This window comes from Ruditapes philippinarum, unplaced genomic scaffold (genome assembly GCF_026571515.1).
Source record: "Ruditapes philippinarum isolate M1 unplaced genomic scaffold, ASM2657151v2 ctg231_1_1_1_1, whole genome shotgun sequence".
Taxonomy (NCBI): Eukaryota; Metazoa; Mollusca; class Bivalvia; order Venerida; family Veneridae; genus Ruditapes; species Ruditapes philippinarum.
The window spans coordinates 125,607-146,854 of record NW_026863152.1 but is presented as its reverse complement, the minus strand read 5'-3'; the positions used below and the strand labels follow the sequence as shown (position 1 = coordinate 146,854).

Sequence of the window (21,248 nt, the reverse complement as noted above, 5' to 3'; positions counted from 1 at the left end):
AACAATCAGTTAAGATTAGTGATTGTTTGGAAGATAATACTATTTTTGACAGTCAGTAAATATAAATCGATAAACTATTTTTAAAACGAATCTTCGTTAATTTACGTTGTAAAACATTATGTCTCTAAGTCAGTGAGCTATATCTTTAATAGATTCGTTACCAACGCTTTATTGCCGCTTATGCCAAAGAAATGCTTTTATTTAATTTCTCAAATATTTGTTCTTTTATATGTAGTGCCATTCTATAGTTTCTAAAAGGCTACTTTTTGGCCGATTACTTGACCAATAAGTACATTAGTAGTGATTTTAGTCAAAATACGTACTACTTTGTTTCCATTTTAGGACTTTTATGAAAGATAATTTCACATTCAGCGCTACTCTCATCAGTTGATAAGCATCTTACATGTTCTATAACAATTATTTATCGTTATTAAATTCGTGATGTTTGTTCTGTCTTAAGAAGGAAAAACTTATCCGTTTCTTAGGCATGTTGTGCAAATTCATTTGTTATAATTTTATTTTAGTTTCATAGGTTCATTAGTTGTGTGCTTCTATAGTGAGTCCTTATATCTAAGGATACATGTTTATATCTTACATGACATACAAACTGTGTAAAAAAAGCTTCTACACGAATCTCCCTTGAAGATGAGGAGTTAGCACACACAAACAAAAATTCAACGACATGTAAGATGTTTTATTAATCAAAGCAAATTCTCTCAATTGACATTGTCAGTCTCATCCGAGCTCGTCTCCCACAAACATTTCCTCCAGTTGTCAGCTGCAGTAATCCACTTTACTCGCTCTGATCCAATCAAATCTCCCGTTATTGACATCGACAACCAATATGGCCGCCCAACAACTTAATTACCCCAACGAAGGTCTAATGAGCGGCAACCTAATCATTGTTTTAGCATCTTTTCATTGTCTTTATTGATTCAAATCCCCGTCAATTGGACTGGTTAGACGTTAAGACACTGTAATTACTAGGGTGTCAGATCAACTGATCAATTTCCATAACTGTTAACAGCTATCTTCATTTAGAAACAACTGATTTCATTTTGATATTTTTTTCAGTGAGGAATTATTACTAGAAAAGAAGAGACAAAAGTTGTTTTACTCACTTAAGGATTATCCAAGGCAGTGGCTTCTAAATTTTTGTTGTCATTCTGAAAGGATAAAAAAAAATTTTGTAATTGAATAGTAAAGAAAAAGCACGAGAATACCCTTACACTGCTGTTTCCAAAGGCAATTTCCTTTCCCACCAGTACAGGAACCAGGTCGACCTGCACTTCCGGGCAGTCTGAACAGTCTCTATGCTGTTGGCACCTCAATATTGAAATCCTTTAAATAGAATGTTCCGAATTCTAAGCAGGGCGAATCCATTATACAAAAACAGCATGTAATAAAGGTTAATGATTGAATTGAAAAATGTTTTTGAAATCCCTTAAACTTTGAATGGAATATTCCTAATTCAAAGCAGGGCGAATCCATTATACAAATACAGCATGTAATAAGGGTCAATGGTTGTACTGAAAATTGATTTTTTACACCATATTTGGCAAGAATATTGTATATTTCTGGGTCTTTCAAATGAAACTGAAAGCATTGTTATAATTATGCTATTGAAAATGTTAGAAATTGCACAGATTGTGATCTATTTATAGGTCCCCCAAGTTCTGGAATGAAAAGGCATTGTTACATGCTATAAAAAGATTTTCTTTTCTGTCTGTATGACACTGTAATAATAAAGGTATTTATTATACGTTCTTTGCGTTTATTATCATAGGTGGGGAAAAACGTTATGTATAGGCTTATATATGGCGGAACGGGAAAAATCGTGGGTTTTGCCATACTTTTTTTTTCATTTTATAGCCACATTTGGTATTTCTAATGAATTGTTATTTTTTATTTTTGTATGCCTTTCGTATTTCACAACTGAGATAGGAAAAATTGACATTTTCGTGGCAGTCAGTAAATGATTTAAAATGTATAATAGGGGTGTATATATTTAATTATGTAACTGATGTTGATCATTAACTCCAAAATAAGTTGTCACATCCGTAAATAACAGTGGTGTAATATATAAAATACAAAAATAAATTTTATATTAATAATACAGTTCCCAGCTTTATATAATTATAGAATAACAATCCTTTTTGTTGTATATCTAATAAGGCACGACACCTACTAAAGTTTACTATTTTTAAACATAAATTGCCAGTTAAAATGCACATTTATACGCACAATTTGATTAATAAAAGTGCATATCTAATTTATTAACGACTTGATAAAAAAAATCTCCGTAGTCGTCTGTCTTTCCAGATCACTAATTTGATTTTATGTTCAAACAAAAATAAACAGCTACATTATATCTATTTGATTAATACAAAAATAAAAAATAGCATTTTTTTCAATAAGAAGACACTTGATTTTATAGAACGTATTAGATTTTATCATGAAGTTAATTGTGTAAACCAAGAATAAATGTAACAAAATCATTATATGTTTTGTGCGTTTACACAATAAAAAATGCATTACAATTGTTCAAGGTCATATTTATTTACCATGGATTAAATTCAAGCAGACGTCGTGTGACCCTGAATGACCAAAGAAAATATACTTTATCCCCTTGCAGTACACAAAAACACGCCATTCACAATATCAGGCCGTTACAATACACAAACAGTTGCAATTGTCCGTCATTCAATAGCGCATTATACTTCATTATTTTATTCATCGCACAATTTCAATAGCATGAATTTCATTCTTTTATTGGCCGACATAGTTTACTATGTAACTAAGCCAAGAATCGAAAGAATGTGACTTTTGTATGCCCGTATAGAATATATTCCATTCACTAGTGAACTTGACCCTGATCCGGGCTTTTACCTATTGTATCCCCAGTCAAAAGAACAACAGTGATGCGGTAGACTAAATAGACTCAAGTGACATTTAAAACATGTGTCGTGTTTGTAATATTGACCTACATATATTATATACATTTTATTCGTTTTCTTTTTTAGGCATGTTTGTATTGGATATGTTCAATCCCCGAAAAAGATGTCGGACAAGGCAAACGGAAGGACGTGAAATAGTCACCAGTCTTCACACAAGAGAAGCAATGTCAAACAAGTAACAAGTTCACCTTCTTTGAAAACCACGGTCACTAATGACATATGTGAAAGAATAAAAACAAAGAAAATGTGATACATTTTTACACTTATTAACACAATAATTAAAAAATAAAAGTACAATTTTAAAGCAACAAGTCGTTTCTAATACAGATATCAATAGGGCATTTGTTAAATTGATAATAATTGATTGTGTGAATTGTATTGAATAATCATATTTATTTTTGTCCAAATTCACATTTGAACATAAAATTTGGGGCAGGTGGTGGTGTGTGGATGGGGAAGGGCTCGAACCGCCTGATCAGTTTGAATCACACTCTTCCCATGACTTTAAGGTCAAGGTCACTCCAATAAAAAAATCATAAAATATAAAGGAAAAGAACAATTTCTAGCATTGCATGCTAGTTCTGTATCATACGGTGTCTCTCGTGAGAAAAACACAGGCATAATATTGACAAGACATTTTTAATTTAGTGTCGCGTTATCCCTGTAAGCGATTTATTGACGGGTGGAGATATATATCTCTCTATTCTCCACAATCACCTGTCAGCTTCATTAAAACAATACCGCCTAGATACGTTTAATTACCCGGATAACTATCTCTTAACAAATCACTAACAAATTGCTACCATGTCGTAGCTCAGTCACGGAATAATACTCAATTCAAAGAAACATTGAAGCTAATATTGAAAAACAACAATAAAAAACCCGCTTAAATATATTGCGCATGCGTTTGAAGAACAAACACCACTGTAGCGTTGCACTTAATTCTATAGCTTATTTACGAAACATATTTAATAAAACATAGAGATTCAACAAAACATTGGTTGGATTTCCAATAATACGGAGTTGCGAATCCAACAAAACAAGGTTGAAAGAAGTTACAGTTACAAAGTTGCAAATTTATCAAATTCAAGTAAACAAAGTTAGAAATTAAACTAGCTGTCCAAATTTATCATCGGTTGAGCGCACCATGTAATGCAATTGTGTTATTTATGTTTTTTTCTATAATTATTTTATTATTTTTATCATTTTTTTTATTTATTTCATATCATTTCAATTTTATTTTCCAAACTTTATTTATTGATTTGTATCAAAAATATATCTATGCTTTAGTCCCTTCAGTCTGAGGTTTGAAAGAAAAAATGGAAAATAAAATATATAATACTATCTTAGTTTCTTAGTATATATCTATAAATTGTTATTTACCTCATATATATGTATGTGTATGAATTGCTTATGGTGAAATCAATAATGATTGAGATTAATTTGTCTTTTAATTTAAGAAATCTATCTCATACATAGTTTTAACAGTATTTAATATTTTTTCTTAGGTTTTATTAAATTATTTTTTATTTAAATAATGAATTACCAATAATAAACTATACGTTTGGAGTAGGAACCTCATACACTTACATGTTTTGAGAGAACAATAAAATTTTGGAACAAAATTGTCTCTTTTTATTCAACTACAACATCCTCATCAATTCATTGGCATAAAAGTTATATTACATTTTATTAACAATGCTTTGTAAAACGTTTCATTTACAGAACTTACTGCATTTGTAGGAAGAGGGGGTATAAAAGGTATTATTTTGTTAACACATGTATGTACTTTATTGCATTGCTGCAAAGAAATAATAGAAATGAGCTATTTAAACTAGCATTTTATTACAAAAATGCTATGGCTATTAGAACTACAGCATTTAATAATGTTCAATGATATTTTAAAATTTAGTTTATTAAATAATGTTTAATGATAGATTAAAATTTAGTTTTGATATTGATTTTTCTTCTTAAATATGCTAATCCTCACTTAACGGAGGCTTAATAACAAATAACTTAAGTTTCATTACAATAATTAGTTTCTTTATATTATTTATATTATTGATTTCTTTATATTGATTGCACTGAAGTGTACATGTTACTTGAATATTATAATGTATATGATGATGTACTCTGTACAAATCAGAAATAAAAGTTCTGTTGTCTTCTGTCTTTTTTGGTATATCATAATTGTAAAAAGGGACACAAAAAGCAGAGTCTAAGTTAAGAACATCAGGTTCAGCACTGTTAGACATTATAAAAATTAGATTAAACCAAAATTGAATTATAATGTCAAATTTGTATGGGTTTTTTTAGTTGCATTTCAATATTTTTCCTGTAAATTTAATATTTTAATGATAACTGTTGTCAACTTATTTTGCAACCGTTATTTCTATTTCCGCGACTCGTTTCGGGATTTGGTCGTTGATTTTTTGGACAAAACCGTGTATCAAAATTTTAAATGACATAGTAGAATTATGATATTAATTGTGTGTATATAAAATGAACATTAAATATTCTCCTACAGCTGTGCCTTCGTATTTATGTATACATTTATATCTATCCTTTTGTTCGACTTGAATACAATATTAACCAAGCTACAATGTTTCAGACAATGAAGTTAACTATAAAGTTATACAAAATTTAATTTTTCTCCCCTGATTTTCATTAGTAATACTTCTATAGAAAACTTGGAATTGCTTTAGAAAAAAGGCTTTAATAATATCTGATTAAATTTATTAATTTTATTCCTGTATTTATTTTAACTTCATTTCTGTGAAACTGTGACATTTCCTTTCCTAAGTTCAAAAATGTGAAGAAAAAAGCATAAATAAAATAGTTACTTTAAGAAAAGCTACGCATCACACATTGTTAGTCCTATGAATTTTAGAAATCCCAACTATATTTATGCAGTTACGAATTCGAGTTCACATTTGACAAGTGTGTATTTTCTGATAAAAATAAGAGACAAAAAACGCCGGCAATTTAGGACTCGCACTTAAAAGAAACACATAAATTAAATGATAATTTTAAATATTTCAGCCAAAATAACAAGTTTATCGGTGAATTTTCCTTCAACTTGGAATGAATTTGATATATGTTTAAACGTCCTACCATTTATCTTTTAATTTGAAGGCCTAGCCTCAAGGCGGTCGTGCTAAATCCCCGCAAGCGACGTAAAAGCTACCCAGTTATCTACTGCGTAGCGCCCCCTTGCGGTTGCCCCGAAGATCGCATTAATATATTTGACTGCACGTTCAGTTAAGGCGAACGGCAATGTTATTTTATTTACTCTGCCGTACGCATATTTGGTCTAGGGATTAGTTCGCTAAATTTTCGCCACTTCAGTTTAAGCACAGGTGTTTTAAGACATTCGATGGGAACATTTGAACATTTCATTAATTAAAGGAATGTGTGGCGGTAAGTGTTACATAACCTGCCCATTTTTACAAGCAAACCTTGGCGATGACCACAAGAAATAATTTTTTTTACTTCAAGCCCAGAATTTGTCACTGTAAAATGTCAACAAAGCACTATCTTAACGATTTTCCGGAAATAATTAGTATAAAAATGTTCATGTGGAAAAACATGCGTGTTAATATCATAAAACATAACAGATGATTGAAAAATATCAGAGAGGAATAGCAAGAAGCAATAATGTCCCCGTGTTCAGTTTTTTTCCCTATACGCTTTCAAGAGCAATTATTATTTAACCAGTTGTTAGTACATGACCGCTATGATTTCAGTATAAAAATTGCACCTGAGATTTAAACTAGTTATAATCATGGACAATTTTCTACCTTAATGTCTTAAGAACGTTAAATATGGCAAGTTGGAGGTCAATGCTGACATTAGACAAATACTAACACTGATTTTTCTGCTATCATATTACCAGAGTTGAGGGACAATTTTCTAAATAAGCCCCGAACAAACAGACGTTAGGCTACGGCGGTTTGCGTGTGGATCACACAAGGAAAAAAAGTAGTGTTAAAACAAAACCTGAGAAGGTTGTGAAGAAGTATGAATCATGGAAGAAGTATGTTTATATATGTTAGCAACAATTACAAATTGACCTACCATGTAACCCCTTTAAATCTACCTAGAGACGCTCGTGAAAAAAAGTTTAAGAATAAATCTAAAAAAATCAACATTCAGGCTTAACAAGTGTTTTGTTTTTCACCCGCCATTATATAAGCCCTGATCACACGTTTCCATGGACTACTTTTAATCGTTACTTACAATTATTTAAATTTCAAATTGCACGATGATGTACTTGCATACATTTTGACTCAACAGTGACTCGTAATAGAGGAACAATTCTATATATCATTTCAGGGTATGAAAAAATAAATTTTGAACACTCAGGTGGTGTTAATCATTTACAAAGTCAAAACGAAAAAACACAATTCAAAATGTTCAATCCCCTTGCGGTTGGTTATAAAGATGGCATCGGGCTAGTCGCGGGGCAGCCCCTAGTGACCATGCTGTCCCCTTGCTATTTTGTGGTAACCCTGTCTCAACAAAATGTCCTAACTTCTTGTTAAAGCTACACTCTTTACTTTCACTGTCGTGAAATTTAATAACCTTAAAACAATCCCGGCACAGGGACTTTACTACAGGCGATAAGGTAAGATTTAGATAGTTTTAATGTGATTTACCCAGTGTTTGTCGGGATTACCTCAGATTTTCTGAGATTATATACTTATTAATAATCCACAGCGGACCGTTTTATTTTAAACACTCATTGGGTAGGAATTTTTATAGACTAAAATTAATTTCTGCATGTTTACATGCTGTTGAAGAACACGTGTTTGAAGATATGTATTTTTCTATGTTTGGTAAACATAAGGTTTTCATATCAAACAGTAACGGGAAAAGTCTGACTGACCATTTCGCGAATTAACGATACTTTCGCCTCACATAAAAAGTTAAAGTAATTATTATTCCATCTTGGTAAATATATTTGACCAAAGAAAAAAATGTTGTGAACTAGTCATTATTGATTGATATTATTGGTTTATTTACACGATTGTAGTGAGGAGGTATAACTCCAAAATAATAATTTAATACTGAAATAATAGTTTTATTTTATTCTGTATCAAAATTGATAACTTTATTGGTGAGCAAAAAGTATATACATATAAAGATAGGAGGGGATTATTTTTCGTAGAAAGTCTAATAGCATTAATTCTATCACACTACACGCCGCCTTCGCCTGGCACCATCCAATAGTTTCTCTTCCATTCGCTTCCAATCAAATACTCTTCAACAAACCATTATAGTTTCTTTAGAAAATACTCAGTGATACTATACAAGATTTCAATAATTTTAAGGCATCACATCGCCTATTTATTTATCTTAATTTATAATTAAGATAACTTTTTTTCTAAATAATCGAAGATTCGATTCCAGAGAAGTAAAACATAAAACGATTTTTTTTGTTGTTGTTTCTAGTGGCTTTGCAATAGAAATTATACCCACGACCTTAAAATCTTTTCTCATCAGGGCATGACAATTTAAAGACATTACATGAAACTTGCAGCCTCATAACTTGATGCAGACGACATTATTCACCAAAACGTGTATTTCACATTCTGCTTTTCACAAAATACCTTGTGACACAGGATTTTTTTTTTCATGAAATATTAAATTTCGCGATATTTTATGAGCTAAGCGATACGCTATGTGGGCCGTAGTTATTCGTGTACATTTCACGGGTAGGTGAACTTTATGTTAAAATTTAACATAAAACAGACAAAAAAAGAATAAAGAATATTGTGTTGGTGTAAAATTTTCAACAATGCATATTTTTTTAAATCTTAAAACACTCGATTTGCGTGTACTTTGTTTTTTATTGTTATTATTTAACAGACATAATTTCATTATAATGGGAACACGTTTTCTGGTAAGGCCTTTTCTGAAATCATTTTCGTATTTCGATAAACAACATATGGATTTCCACTTTTATACCAGTTTTCATCATTTGATTTAATGAAGTAAGACTCAATCCCCGTATTTGTTTTAATACGGTGTAAATTAAATCTTCGGATTTAACCGATTTTCTTAAATCCTAGTGACTTGCACATACAGATAAAATGACCGGAAATTGGCCGAATATATCTAAAGACAATTGTCGTCTGCTTTATAACATATAATAGGCGGTGCGTTGTTTTAACTACTTTATGTAATTATCACACGTTGCAACATGCATTGTACCTGTTAATTATCGAGAATTTGCCATTCAAAAGGCGATGATTGCATTAAAGACTATGTGTGAACCACTAAAGTATTATACTGCATGTGTGAAAAATGTCGCCAGGATTTTAAAAAAAAGCACCGCTCGTTTGAAGACAAAACATGCCATTTATCAATCAATGTCACATATTGACACTCGAGTATCGAGAATTGTTTCTGTCAATTCAGTTTTTAAAGAAGAAAAAAACATTTACATATCCATACAAATTTAAATAATAAAGAGCTGGTATTCAAGTTAGAAATACCTTTTTTCCCCCCACAAAATTAAAGATTTTTTTTGGTCCAGCGTATTTTGTATGAGTATTGAATTTTATGTAGCACAACTTATTTATCTAAGAATTACTCTCTATATATAAAACACAAATAACGAATGGAAAACAATATAAAATTATTTCAATGACATTTATTTTTTTCTTGTAAAAAGAACTTTTTTTATAATGTATAATATATACATCTAAGACAGTATTCTCAACAATATATAATATAAATAATAAATGTCTGTAGCAACTAGAGATTTCTCCTCTATATTTCTTGTAGTGTGACTATTCAAAACATCACTGTTGTGAAAAGAGTTTTGAAACAAATAATAAATTCGAATAAAAATTGAAACACAATATACATATATATCTATAATTACAAAGTGACAAGAAAGTAAGTGATATAGGGTTTTGAGCCTTGAAAAGAAGGGCACCAAGTCCAGCACAATTTATATACTATAATTATATACACAGTTTACCCCTTATTCTTCGAGATTTGAAAATTAATGAACACATTTTTTCTAAACCTTAATTTAGGATTAATTCTTTAAATTTAAAACAAAAAGAAAAAACAAAAACTTTTATGTACTTGAAAATAAAAACTTGAAATTATAACAAATTGAGAATTTTTCTTAATTCTTCACCGATCGGACAAGATACAAATTTTTAAACATTTTCCCTAAGGCTAAATTCTATATAAAAACAATGGAATTACTCCGATATTGGAAAGTAATTTTATAGTACTCTAGATTTAATTGAATTCTAACATGTTAAGTGTACATAAACAATCGTTTACCCTTGTAAAAACACCCGAGGGCAACATTATATATGTAGTAATTTTCAATATTATTTAATATATGAATATCGGGGGATGAAAGCGAAGTTTTACTGATAATGTGTCATGGAGTTGAACGCATGAGAAAATGTTTAATTTGAACACTCATTCTTCATGTTTCAAATATTAACCGGCGTAGTGAAACGTGTAAACTTTTATGTCAGTACACATATATATACATGTCAAATAAAACTCAAGTTTTCGGGACAATTTGCAAAAAAATAAAGACTTCCATCAACACTGAGAACTGGTGTCCATTTCACCATTAATCGCGTCTTCAGCATCTCATTTCACTATTTAGAAGTAATTTAAGAACATTTAGAAATTAAAACACATCTAAGTATAGGCGATTTTTTTTCACATTTAAAACACCATTTCCAAATTAACAAGTACGCACACAAATTCACGTTTTAAGATATAAATACTGATTGTTTTCTATGAAGTATTAAAGAGTTTTACATATGAGTTAGCGGTACGGTGTTTGAGTTCATGGATTCACTGGACGGTACTGGATAATGTCCCATTGCCTGCATTTGTTGCTGTAGTCTTTGTTGAGCACTTGGGTCATTGGGGTCTGAGCCCGGGGGTAAATACATACTGATCATTTCACGTAAGTCCCCAGGGGCTACACCATTAGGTCGCCCTGAGACGCCTTGTGGTGCGCCCACACTTGAGTGTCCTTGGGGTGTGTTCGATTCACGTTTTATAACATGAGACTGGGGTGGCATGCCATAAGGAGCCATTGACATTGTATAACTTGAGCCACCATTCATATAAGAGGCGGAGGTTGTACCCTGTCCTACCTGCATGCTTTGAGCAGGTAAATATTGTCCATAACCTCCCTGGAACGCGCCCATGTGCTGCATTTGTTGATAGGCATTTGGATCAGTCATCATCGGGTATCCGTTTGGCATGTATCCATTCATGTACATTCCTGTTGCGTCTCTTCCCACCTGTCCCATACCCATTCCTCCAGCCCCCGGGGGCATACCCGGCAAGGCATATTTATCCTTCTTCATTAACGTTTTAGTTTTTCGTCGTGGACGGTACTTGTAATCGGGGTGTTCCTGTAAAACAGAACATCAAACGGTTTTGATTATGGCAATCACCAATATCGATGCTTAGGGAGAAAGACTGTTCAATCATTTCGCTAATAGTTAAAACACTAATTAAGACACATTAAAACATTAATTAATCTAATGCAGTCTCTTCGGGAAAAAAAAATCATGGGTTTGGGGAGCAAAATAGCTTTTAACAAAAACATTAAGATACATGCAGACACATCGACACAGTGTATTTAATTTTTAAAATGGTATTTACATGAAACAAATATTGATAAGAAATATTACATGAAAATAAAATATGCTACAAAAGGCTGACATTTTATAAAGACGTGACAACGATCATGCATGCAAAATTCGAAAACAATAAATAAAAAGATGTAAAATAAATGTGCAGAGTTTGTATTTTGCATCCCCACCATATATATATATGAGAAAAGAACCCAATGAATAATATCAAACGGTTCTAATTCAAATTAAATTATTAGTCGTCTAACAATTCTCTTTAATGTAATAGTTTGCTGTACAAAAGTTGATTTTTTTGTATAATAAAATTAAGAGAGAAAGCGTTTAGATATTAAATGGTACATCAAACAAAATACATAATACAATTTTATGTAAATAAAAAATTTCTACGAATATATAATTTGTGTGGCTACAGTAAGCTATGGGTGGGGTGCAAAATATTTTAAACTCTTACCGCAATTACCTTCATGTGAATTGCCCGCAGTCGCTTCGCCTCATCTATGAAAGGGCGTTTTTCCGTCTCGGACAGAAGTTTCCATTCTGCGCCAAGTCTTTTGCTAATTTCAGAATTGTGCATCTTTGGATTTTCTTGAGCCATCTTTCGCCGCTGTCCCCTTGACCACACCATAAATGCATTCATTGGGCGTTTAACTCTGTCATTTGCTGCCTGTGCGTTTTTAGCCCCGGGGCCACCAGCACCCTGGGAGCCATTTTGTCCATTTGGTGACTGATGGTGTTCAGAGATATGATCTTCATTATTATTGAGCCCTGGGGACGGGCCGTTCATACCCGGGTGGTGACTGGCTGGTAGCTGTGTCTGTGGCGGAGCCTGCCCCTTCAGGGACATCTCCGTGCTCATATCCGTATACTCAATTGTTGCGGTTTGACGTGAACTACGCGAAAAAAATAAACTTTGAAAACTTTCACGTTTTCAAAAACACCCGATATTGTTTTTTTTCAAATTGTTCCCTGTTGTTTTAAATGTCTTTTCACAAAGTATAAAATCAAAATTCACAGTTTTAAACACAATGAATGCACCAATGTTCGAATGACAATGTGCATTGAAACTTCTGTATAAAATCCAATTGTAAATAATAAAGATTATCTTTCCCGCTTTACAATAACTTCTATATAAAATGTCGCTCTCTTGTAAAACAGTGCTTGTTCAACGGTTTATTCTCTTTAGTGTCCTAATAGTATTGATCAGCTACCATAAATGATATTATTTCAGCCAATCAGAAAACGGGATTCTTGAGAAATTCATGCCATTGTGCTGAGCGATTGGTAAACGGGGTATAGGCGATAAGGCGTGATCAGCGAAGTGGGCGGAGTTACGGGTGTCACGAAGTTTTACACAGGTGAGATGAAATGAACAGAATTATACCTGGGAAACAATTTTACGTAGAATTAGATGAAATGAGTGAATATTATGACACATAGAACCGTTGACATTTTGAGTACTTTGATTGGTTCACTAATGAAAAAATAGGGAACGAGTCTCGATCAAATGCTGTCAATAACAACATATGTGACCGCCCCATAGCTACCCGTAATATTTTGGATACACAAAATTAATGTTTACTTCTATTTAAAACATAGAAATAATAAACAAAATTTCACGTCACTTTTTCCCCCATTTCCAAAGTTAACAACCTTCTTAGTACTAAAATGTTTGAAAACAACTAAAGTTAACAGAGTTTAACGGTACATCCAGAATAAAATAAAATAGAAAATTAATTTCATGAACATCTTTCTAACTTTTCAAGCATTGAGAAATTAAAAATTGTCAAAAAAATATTTTAAAAAAAGATAATAAATAACCTTAACAATTATCTTTACTTTTTGGAATAAAACAAAACCGTTGAATTTTAATGTGTATTATAAACTAACGGTCAAAATATTTCATTATTTGGAACGCTGGGAAAATTTGTGACACATTTATAACTTGGTTCTTTGTACACTATTGAATTTGTTACAAAAGAAATCGTTTAATATGCCATATTGTGTATTTAGGTACAATTTGAATACGGCCATGACCATTGAATCACGGCTACACATGATCTTTGACTGATTATTGTATTATAATACAATATTACTATACAATACAAGTAAATACAATTGGTTTGCCCATTGATTCTTTCCCCAACTTTTACACATTTCGAATCTTATAACATTCTGTACAGTTCATTATTATCAGGACCATAAGTTTTGAATTTTATGGTGCATTCTGAACGTTATCTATTGTGTGTATTTTGTATACAACAACAATACTAAAAAGCAGTTTTAATAGCGGTTAAAATTCTACACACATTTTAAAATAGGAGATATACTGGAGTTTGATAAAAACATGTTATATGATTTGACAATAACAAATTTGCTTAAAACGCTGTGTTCTTTCAATGAAAATGAAGATTTTATATAAGTATAGCCCTATTAAAATAAACCACACTTAAAGCCAGACACAACTGTCTAATTCTTTTATGTATTTTTTATACAATTCTTTTGTCATGAAAAAGGAAAGATAAAACAATGTTCACGAAATGTTTTTATTATAGAATTTCATAAGGTTTCATTAACTATTTGTGCATAAACTATATTGATATGTTTGTGCATAAACAATATTCTTTATGTTTGTGCATAAAAAAATGTAAACAATACTTGAGACTTGTTGAATGGCCAGTGCTTCTTAACATTGAAGAAGTGTCTTTAGATAGTCGTGGTTTAAGCGCCTACAAGAATTTCAAGCGTTTGTTCTGCAGGGCCACGTAAACGGAGGATAATCTGAAATTACGATTTATTGCTAAATGTTGGCTTACAACCGTAAATTATTCCAGTAGGGAACAAGTAATTTATTATATCTAATAGACCCTTAATTAATTACCATGTAAATTAGTAGACAAACAGCCAATCACGTGGAAACCGTTGTAAATTTCCTCGTGCCTTTCATGTGATAAGGTTCCGACGTAACGTTGGCTACAATATTGTACGGTTTTTGACCGAGACAGTGAAATATAAGATTTACGATATCACCGTACAAATTGATCCAATATGACTTACTTACAGTTGTCTTTGGAAAAGGCCATTCCCGAAAAAATTCTTTCAAAACGAATTAAGAGGGTATAGGGGTTAAAGTTTACTGTACATACATATCAGAACCGAACTCTTAGCTTTTATTAATCAAGTTATAATTTATTTTTGTCGAAATAACTGAGATCATATCTTTAAAAAAAACCTGTTATCACTGAAATAATAAACGAATATTGTATTCAATGAATTTGTAAAAAAAAGGAAGATTTTTTTTCTTATCTATTATCTCATCTATACTTATTTTCGACAGAGTCCTAATGCCATTTCTCATCAGTGAAAAAAAACAACAACATATATTCGTAACATTCCTAAAATTCAAGACCGGTTATTTGAAGTTCTAATATGATATATTAATAGGTAGGAAGTATTCCGAAATTAAACGATTACGTTAATGAACTATTGAAAATCAATTTCTATTGCCTAACAGTCAGAGACATTACATAAACCGACGTGAAAGGACAAAAAAACTGACCATTAAGTTTTCCCACCATTTACCGTTAGATGTGATTATCACAATGTGAACAAATTACGCAGGTGCTATTTTCACGCCGTGTTTATCTACCGGTGTTTATGAAGATGCTTATCTGTTGCGATTTTATTAGATTTATTAGATAAATATTCCAAATGATGCTTCATAAATACAATTAAGCATGCATTCTTTTTATCAGTCGTTCACACGATCTTGTAAAAACTGCCGGCATACTTTGATTGGACTCTTTGATGATACTCGTAATTATTTCAATTGCCGTGCGCATACCTGTTCGTCTCGGATACATAGAAATGTATGTACGAATTCGGTCTGGGAAATTTCATATCTACAATGTACTAAGACCGTACTGGATTAGTACTGAAGTATAGCTTCTTATAAGAAATCCCACTGATTAATTCGACCCCTTTTCAGCCATTTAGTTGTTAGGCCTCTACCCCTTTTTTTGGTCACCTACAACGTCTTTTTGAACTAAATTCATTTGCGTAATACCTTTGTTAAGAGGACAACTCTGATTCTTATATATCATATTGAAATGACTTCTATTTTCACATATCTCTCTTAGGTATATTTATACATTTTGATCTAATTTGCAAAAGGAAGAAGAACAAATAGGAAGAAAAAGACATCAGTAAACTACTGAAATCATTTTAAAACCAATCTTTGGAATATAAGGCTTTCTTAGTTGAACTTAATTATAGTACCTCTAAGTCCTATATTTAGAAAGAAGAAAAAAAATGTTATTTGCGATTTTTATCTAAGAGTGACACTATGATTGAAAATAATGACCGTGCGATTCTTACACGACACCGAATTTAAGTACGATTATGTGGGTCTAACCACGGAAAACACAGTCATGCAGAAAGGATTATCTTTAAATTTAATCTTCTTCAAAAACCCGAAACGAGAAAATACATGTTTGAAACAATTTGGCAGCGTTTCAAAAACTTGAATGTAATTGACACACAAGACAAAACAGCTCAGGTATTCGGGTCATTGACGTAAATATCTTCGACCAACCTCAATTTTTAAACATAATTTGAAAATAAAGTAAACTGGAAGAAAAAAAGAACAGCAACATTTTTCTTAGTCTCAGAGCCCCTGGGGTTTGACAGAATCCTTGTTATACCTCGCATAGTGAGACAAAATTAGCTATTTGAAAAACCCTGGACAAATATATACCCTCTTTTAAAACGTATTTTGCTCTTCTAGCAGCGTTCAGCTACGTTGATAACAAAAAAAAGGTTGTGCATGCAAGTATTTTAGAGCCTCTGCTGCATGAAATTTGATTTCTCCAGTGACCTTGACCTTGACTTTAGCAATCTTGCGTTTTCAGATATATTGCACTTACCGTTCATCTATCATTCTTCATCGATTTTGTTTTTGTTTTTTTGTTGAGAGCGGGAACGTAACCATGATACCCGGATGTTAAAAACGCATGGTTTCGTATATCCATCGTTTACGATCTGAATAATAATTTCCACAAACACACAGTGTAGCTGGTGTAAAACTATTTCCGTACAAATATGAAAGAAACATTTACACACATTTTAATACATTCCATAACATAGCTAAAAGAGACACTACAGAAGAAGAAAAAAAACACCGCCAAGGTAGCCAAGTGGTTACTCTTTGGGCGTCAAATTCTAAAATGTATCAGGATTTACAAATTTTCCCTTCTTCTGAAGGTTTGTCTCTAAATACAAATGTAATATGTAACGCTATAAGAAAGGGCCTTTTCAAATTTCTAACAATATATTTTGCGACCACTGATAATAGTAACAAATTCTTTTCATTTGATTCAATAGCAATGAATATAGATTTTCACGCGAATACAATGGGGTACTTTTGCGTGTATGAAAAGACCGCCAGAAAACCCGCTCTCCCATTTTTATTCCCATTCAGTTCGCAATGAATTGTAATCGTTAAGCCTCGGTTTAACTAAACCAGAAAATGTAATGCATATTCTGTATAGTTCAATACAATAATATAGAATATGAAATTAAATGAGAGAGAGTTTTAGAATATAATGAACACGGCGAACAATCGAGCTGATTACTGTTAACCCACTAGTTGACACAACAGTTACGAGTGCCAGTGAAATACTTGTACAAATATCTGCAGGGAACTCTGTCAATAGCTTTTACGTTATTTACATTAGCTTGAAACTGTGTACAGTAACTGTTTGATCGGATTACTTCGCATTAGAAACGTTTTTAAATGTACTTAAAGTAGCTATATCAGAAAGAATTTCTCTAATTGCAGGTTTCGAGAAATGAGTAAGCCGAAAACAACGCTAAAAATTGACCACAAGTTGTTTTAATGTTTAATGTGGAAAAACTAGCCAATGGATTTACTTCTCTGTAACAACAAATCTAGCTTTGACCATGTTTATTTTAACCGAAAAGTACTGAAATTCCCCTTTTTTTGTTATTTTAGTGATTCAGAATTGCTTCTTCGTTAAAATAATAGTTTTTATATCTAACAAAAATGCGTTCGACAGAAACAGAACCGAAATAAATCACGACAAAAAGTAAACACGACAAAAATAAAATGTACATAATGTATTTCCCCCGGAGTGGAATAAAATCAAACTCAACATGCCCAAGAAATCAGATGTCGTAGGCTCTTTAAAAAATAAAAGCAAGAGTAACCAGCCTTTTCTAAAGGTCTATAGTTAACTTATACTCGATGCACGGGAGATTTCCCGCGCTTTTTTGAGCGGTATCTTCTGGTAAAGCAACTGCTTTAATTATCGTTGGGTTCCATTATTTTTACAGTATCAACTGGTACAGTAACTGTTGTAGTAAGTAATATAATTGAACGCACGTTGTTTCGATATTTTTTCTTCTTTTAATTAATTTCATTTAATGTGTCTGTGGTAGAAAATAGCTGAACGTTGCAAACTCCGCCTTTTATTACAACATCCTATTACTTTTTCCATCAATAGTACATTCTGTGTAGAAAAAAAGAGAAACCCTCATCTTACAGTGCGTTGAATTTCAATTATCGAACTTAAATAATCATGTATGTAACGTACTTATAACTTCACCTCCTGACCTCGCAAACCAAAACGATTTATTGCTAATAACGTAGTTGAAATTCACGACTGTGAAAATCTTTGATAACCTATTATAAACAAGCGAAAAGTAGCAATTTTCAAATAGCAATTATGAAACAATATTTACACACGAAACTTAAAAGTTCTGTCGTTTTATGATTTTTCGTTAGCTGGCGGAAATTTATCTTTCGGTCCAATCATAGCTATAATTCAACAATTAATGGATTCCCAATTCAGGTTGCCTATATTTTATTGACATAAACCGGTGTTCAATTTCAGAGAATGTCATTGCGTGCCGCTAAATAGAAGATAATTTGGTTGTCGGCAAGTTAGATTAGTTTTTGCAAATTGCGCCTTCTACATAAGTCCCCACAGGAAGAAGGTTGATGGCGGACAAACATATACGTCTCAAATCATATACTTGTCGCAGAAAATCCTCGGGGGGGGGGGGTGGGGGGAGGAGAGAGAAAATTCTCTGGCATTTTGAAATAAGTTAAGCAAAATCTCAGACGTGTCTGGAACCCGGCTATATACGTTTCTGAATTGTCCGGAGTATTTTTACTTTCATATTTAATTCTATATTTAACCATGGTCAAATTTCTCGAGTAATTTTCATTAAAAAGTGGCACATGGTTAATTTAATTGCATATTCTGCTAATACGGGTATACAAAAGCTGCTAAAAATACTATATATAGCGTGTGTTGCAAATATTTTTCGACTGTCTTTGTGAAATAACAAAGACAAATATTGCTTTTAGGCATTTAAAGCCCGTAAAACGAATACTCAATTAAACAAAACATTGGTTACTTTAAACCAATTCACTAATGTATCAAAAAAATTCAATTTAGGAAGGACGAAGAGCGAGAATTCGGGCGGGCCACGGGGTGTTTTGTGTGCCGGATTACTCGGCAAGTTCAAAGGGTTTGAGTCCAGAAGCTATTTACCGTGGTAATCGCGTTTTCCACCTCAGTTTGCTCCGTTTCCATGGAGACGACGGTAATGTTGATACAACGCCGTGAAAGAACCTGTAGTTTCGTACAAAATTAGCATTTTTCCCACCGTTTTCAGTGACGTTTGAAGTTTGATGTATCGTTATAAAGGAATATTTCAAATGAGAATGCATTTGTCAATGTCCTTACCATCACATTCATGGCATTAATTTCTTTTTTCTTTTACACAGAATTGGAACTATTCCTATATATGAGCATAATTTAAAAATATCGAAATTCTAGCGCAATTTGGGCATAATGATAATAATAATTTTACAGTTTATTTAAAACAAATGAGGTACAATTTAGAAAATACATGCATTTATGACGTGGTGTTTAGAGGTGAGACATTGAATTTCCCATGCTGTTAGATTCCTTCCCACCGTATTCCCTTCTGGATAATTTGTTCAATAAATATTGGCAAAACGGACATTTTTAACACCCTGGTCCTAAAAAGACCCTTTGCAATCCCGCCCCCAAGGTACCGACTTCTTAATGAGACATTTTTTACAAGTGGCATTTCACAAGTGTTTTGTCTTTTGTGCGATTTTGTGAATGAATGCCCCTTAAGGCTTCGAGCTCTCAATGTGCTAAATTGTGCATATTAGCAAAAAATGTACTGATAATTAACACTAATTTGAAAATGCATAATTAACAAATACCATAAATACTTTATGATAAATGCTTCAACTTGATACAAATGGGTTAGGAATAAATTATTGTGCTCATTAATCAAAAGCAACCAACATTTATCAATTTAAATGTTTCAATTTTCAAAGTTAGTCGTAGAACTCTAATTCATTTTCTGAGCAAGAAGCATATTTTTGTTGTTGTTGTCTTTTTTCTGAGATTATAATTCCTGTTAATTTTTTTTTCGTCATTTTTTTCACTTTTTACATCTACTCGTATTGGTGTAAAGTTATTGGAGTCATAAAATCACAACAATCTGTTAAAATGGCAGACATTTTGGACTGATTCTAGTACGTAATTGGAGTTTTACTTAGTGTCATGTATAATATCTATCAACACCTTATTATAACGTGATTACAACGTGTCACGTGGTGAGAAGCAACTTTAATCTACTTAAAAATATTGATTAAGGAAAGGTGTTGAAAGAGAAAGTAAAAACGATGAAATAACAAAAACACGAATTTCCTAAAGTATTTTCCGAATTTACATAATAATCATAATCTCTATAAACGCTCAAAATGATGCCAAAACAACCTTCTAATATGTTTTTTAAAAATATACTATGCTTATCTTTGGTAAAATCAGTGACTTTTATTACATTACATTATTTTATTTGAATATAGCTCTGTGGTAAAATTTTGTACAATACTTTTGTTGCAGGAAACAATTTGAATACGAGAACGCACAGAATTAGTTCATATAATTATACCTTTACAAAAAATAATTACCCAAATCAAATGACGATTCCAGAATAATTATGAATTTTATTTATTTTGTTCTTATTATATATCATGTTAAATACATATTAGACTCATTAAGATGTATTGCAAAAAAATGTTGTGTTTTTTTTCTCAATAAAAAAGAGAAGAAAAGAGAAAGAAAAGCAACAGAGTTGACAGCGTTCCTGAAGACGTGGAATTAAAGTAGTCCTAAAAAACCACGCATCAATTTAAGTTATATTTTGCTTCAATAAGAGGTTTTAATTTAGTCAATATATAAAGACAGGAAATCGTGCTAAGACACCGAGATTTAAGTATTTTATTCGTGTCCCCTCGGGCATTTTCGATTATAAGTGTTAACGGTCTCCATTGTAAGGGCGACCAAATTTAAAGATGAAAGAGATAAACTTAGGGGAATTACACAAGATATGTTCTCATTATGTTAAGGTGAAGAAATTCAATTCTGCTTAATTTCTGCCCGACATAGTGACAAACCCACAAAAATAATTTAACTAGTCTATTGTTAGCCGCCATTTTGTGACAGGCATTACGACAGTACCCTGGGCGTTTTTCAAGCCTCTAGTGCATCAGCGATCAGAAAAA

The 21,248-nt window shown here is 32.1% G+C and overlaps 1 protein-coding gene across 2 annotated transcripts; it reads right to left on the bottom strand.

The window, feature by feature from the left end:
- Positions 1-9,595: 9,595 nt before the first annotated feature.
- LOC132721281 (transcription factor Sox-2-like) lies at positions 9,596-12,814 on the bottom strand. 2 transcript variants are annotated; one of them, XM_060705561.1, is made up of 2 exons: positions 12,066-12,814; positions 9,596-11,371 (listed from the first exon to the last, which is right to left on the bottom strand). In XM_060705561.1, the coding sequence occupies exons 1-2, from the start codon at positions 12,468-12,470 to the stop codon at positions 10,760-10,762; spliced, it is 1,017 nt and encodes a 338-aa protein (XP_060561544.1). In that variant the 5' UTR covers positions 12,471-12,814; the 3' UTR covers positions 9,596-10,759. The 2 variants fall into 2 exon arrangements, with proteins under 2 accessions (XP_060561544.1, XP_060561545.1); XM_060705562.1 differs by having other exon boundaries at positions 12,075-12,813.
- Between the last annotated feature and the right edge of the window lie 8,434 nt (positions 12,815-21,248).

Excerpts from the sequence above, each read along its gene's own strand:
- LOC132721281 (XM_060705561.1), bottom strand. The coding sequence starts at position 12,470 with ATGAGCACGGAGATGTCCCTGAAGGGGCAGGCTCCGCCACAGACACAG. Across the intron at positions 11,372-12,065 it reads TTCACATGAAGGTAATTGCG|GAACACCCCGATTACAAGTA; the intron begins GTAAGAGTTTAA and ends TCTGTTTTACAG.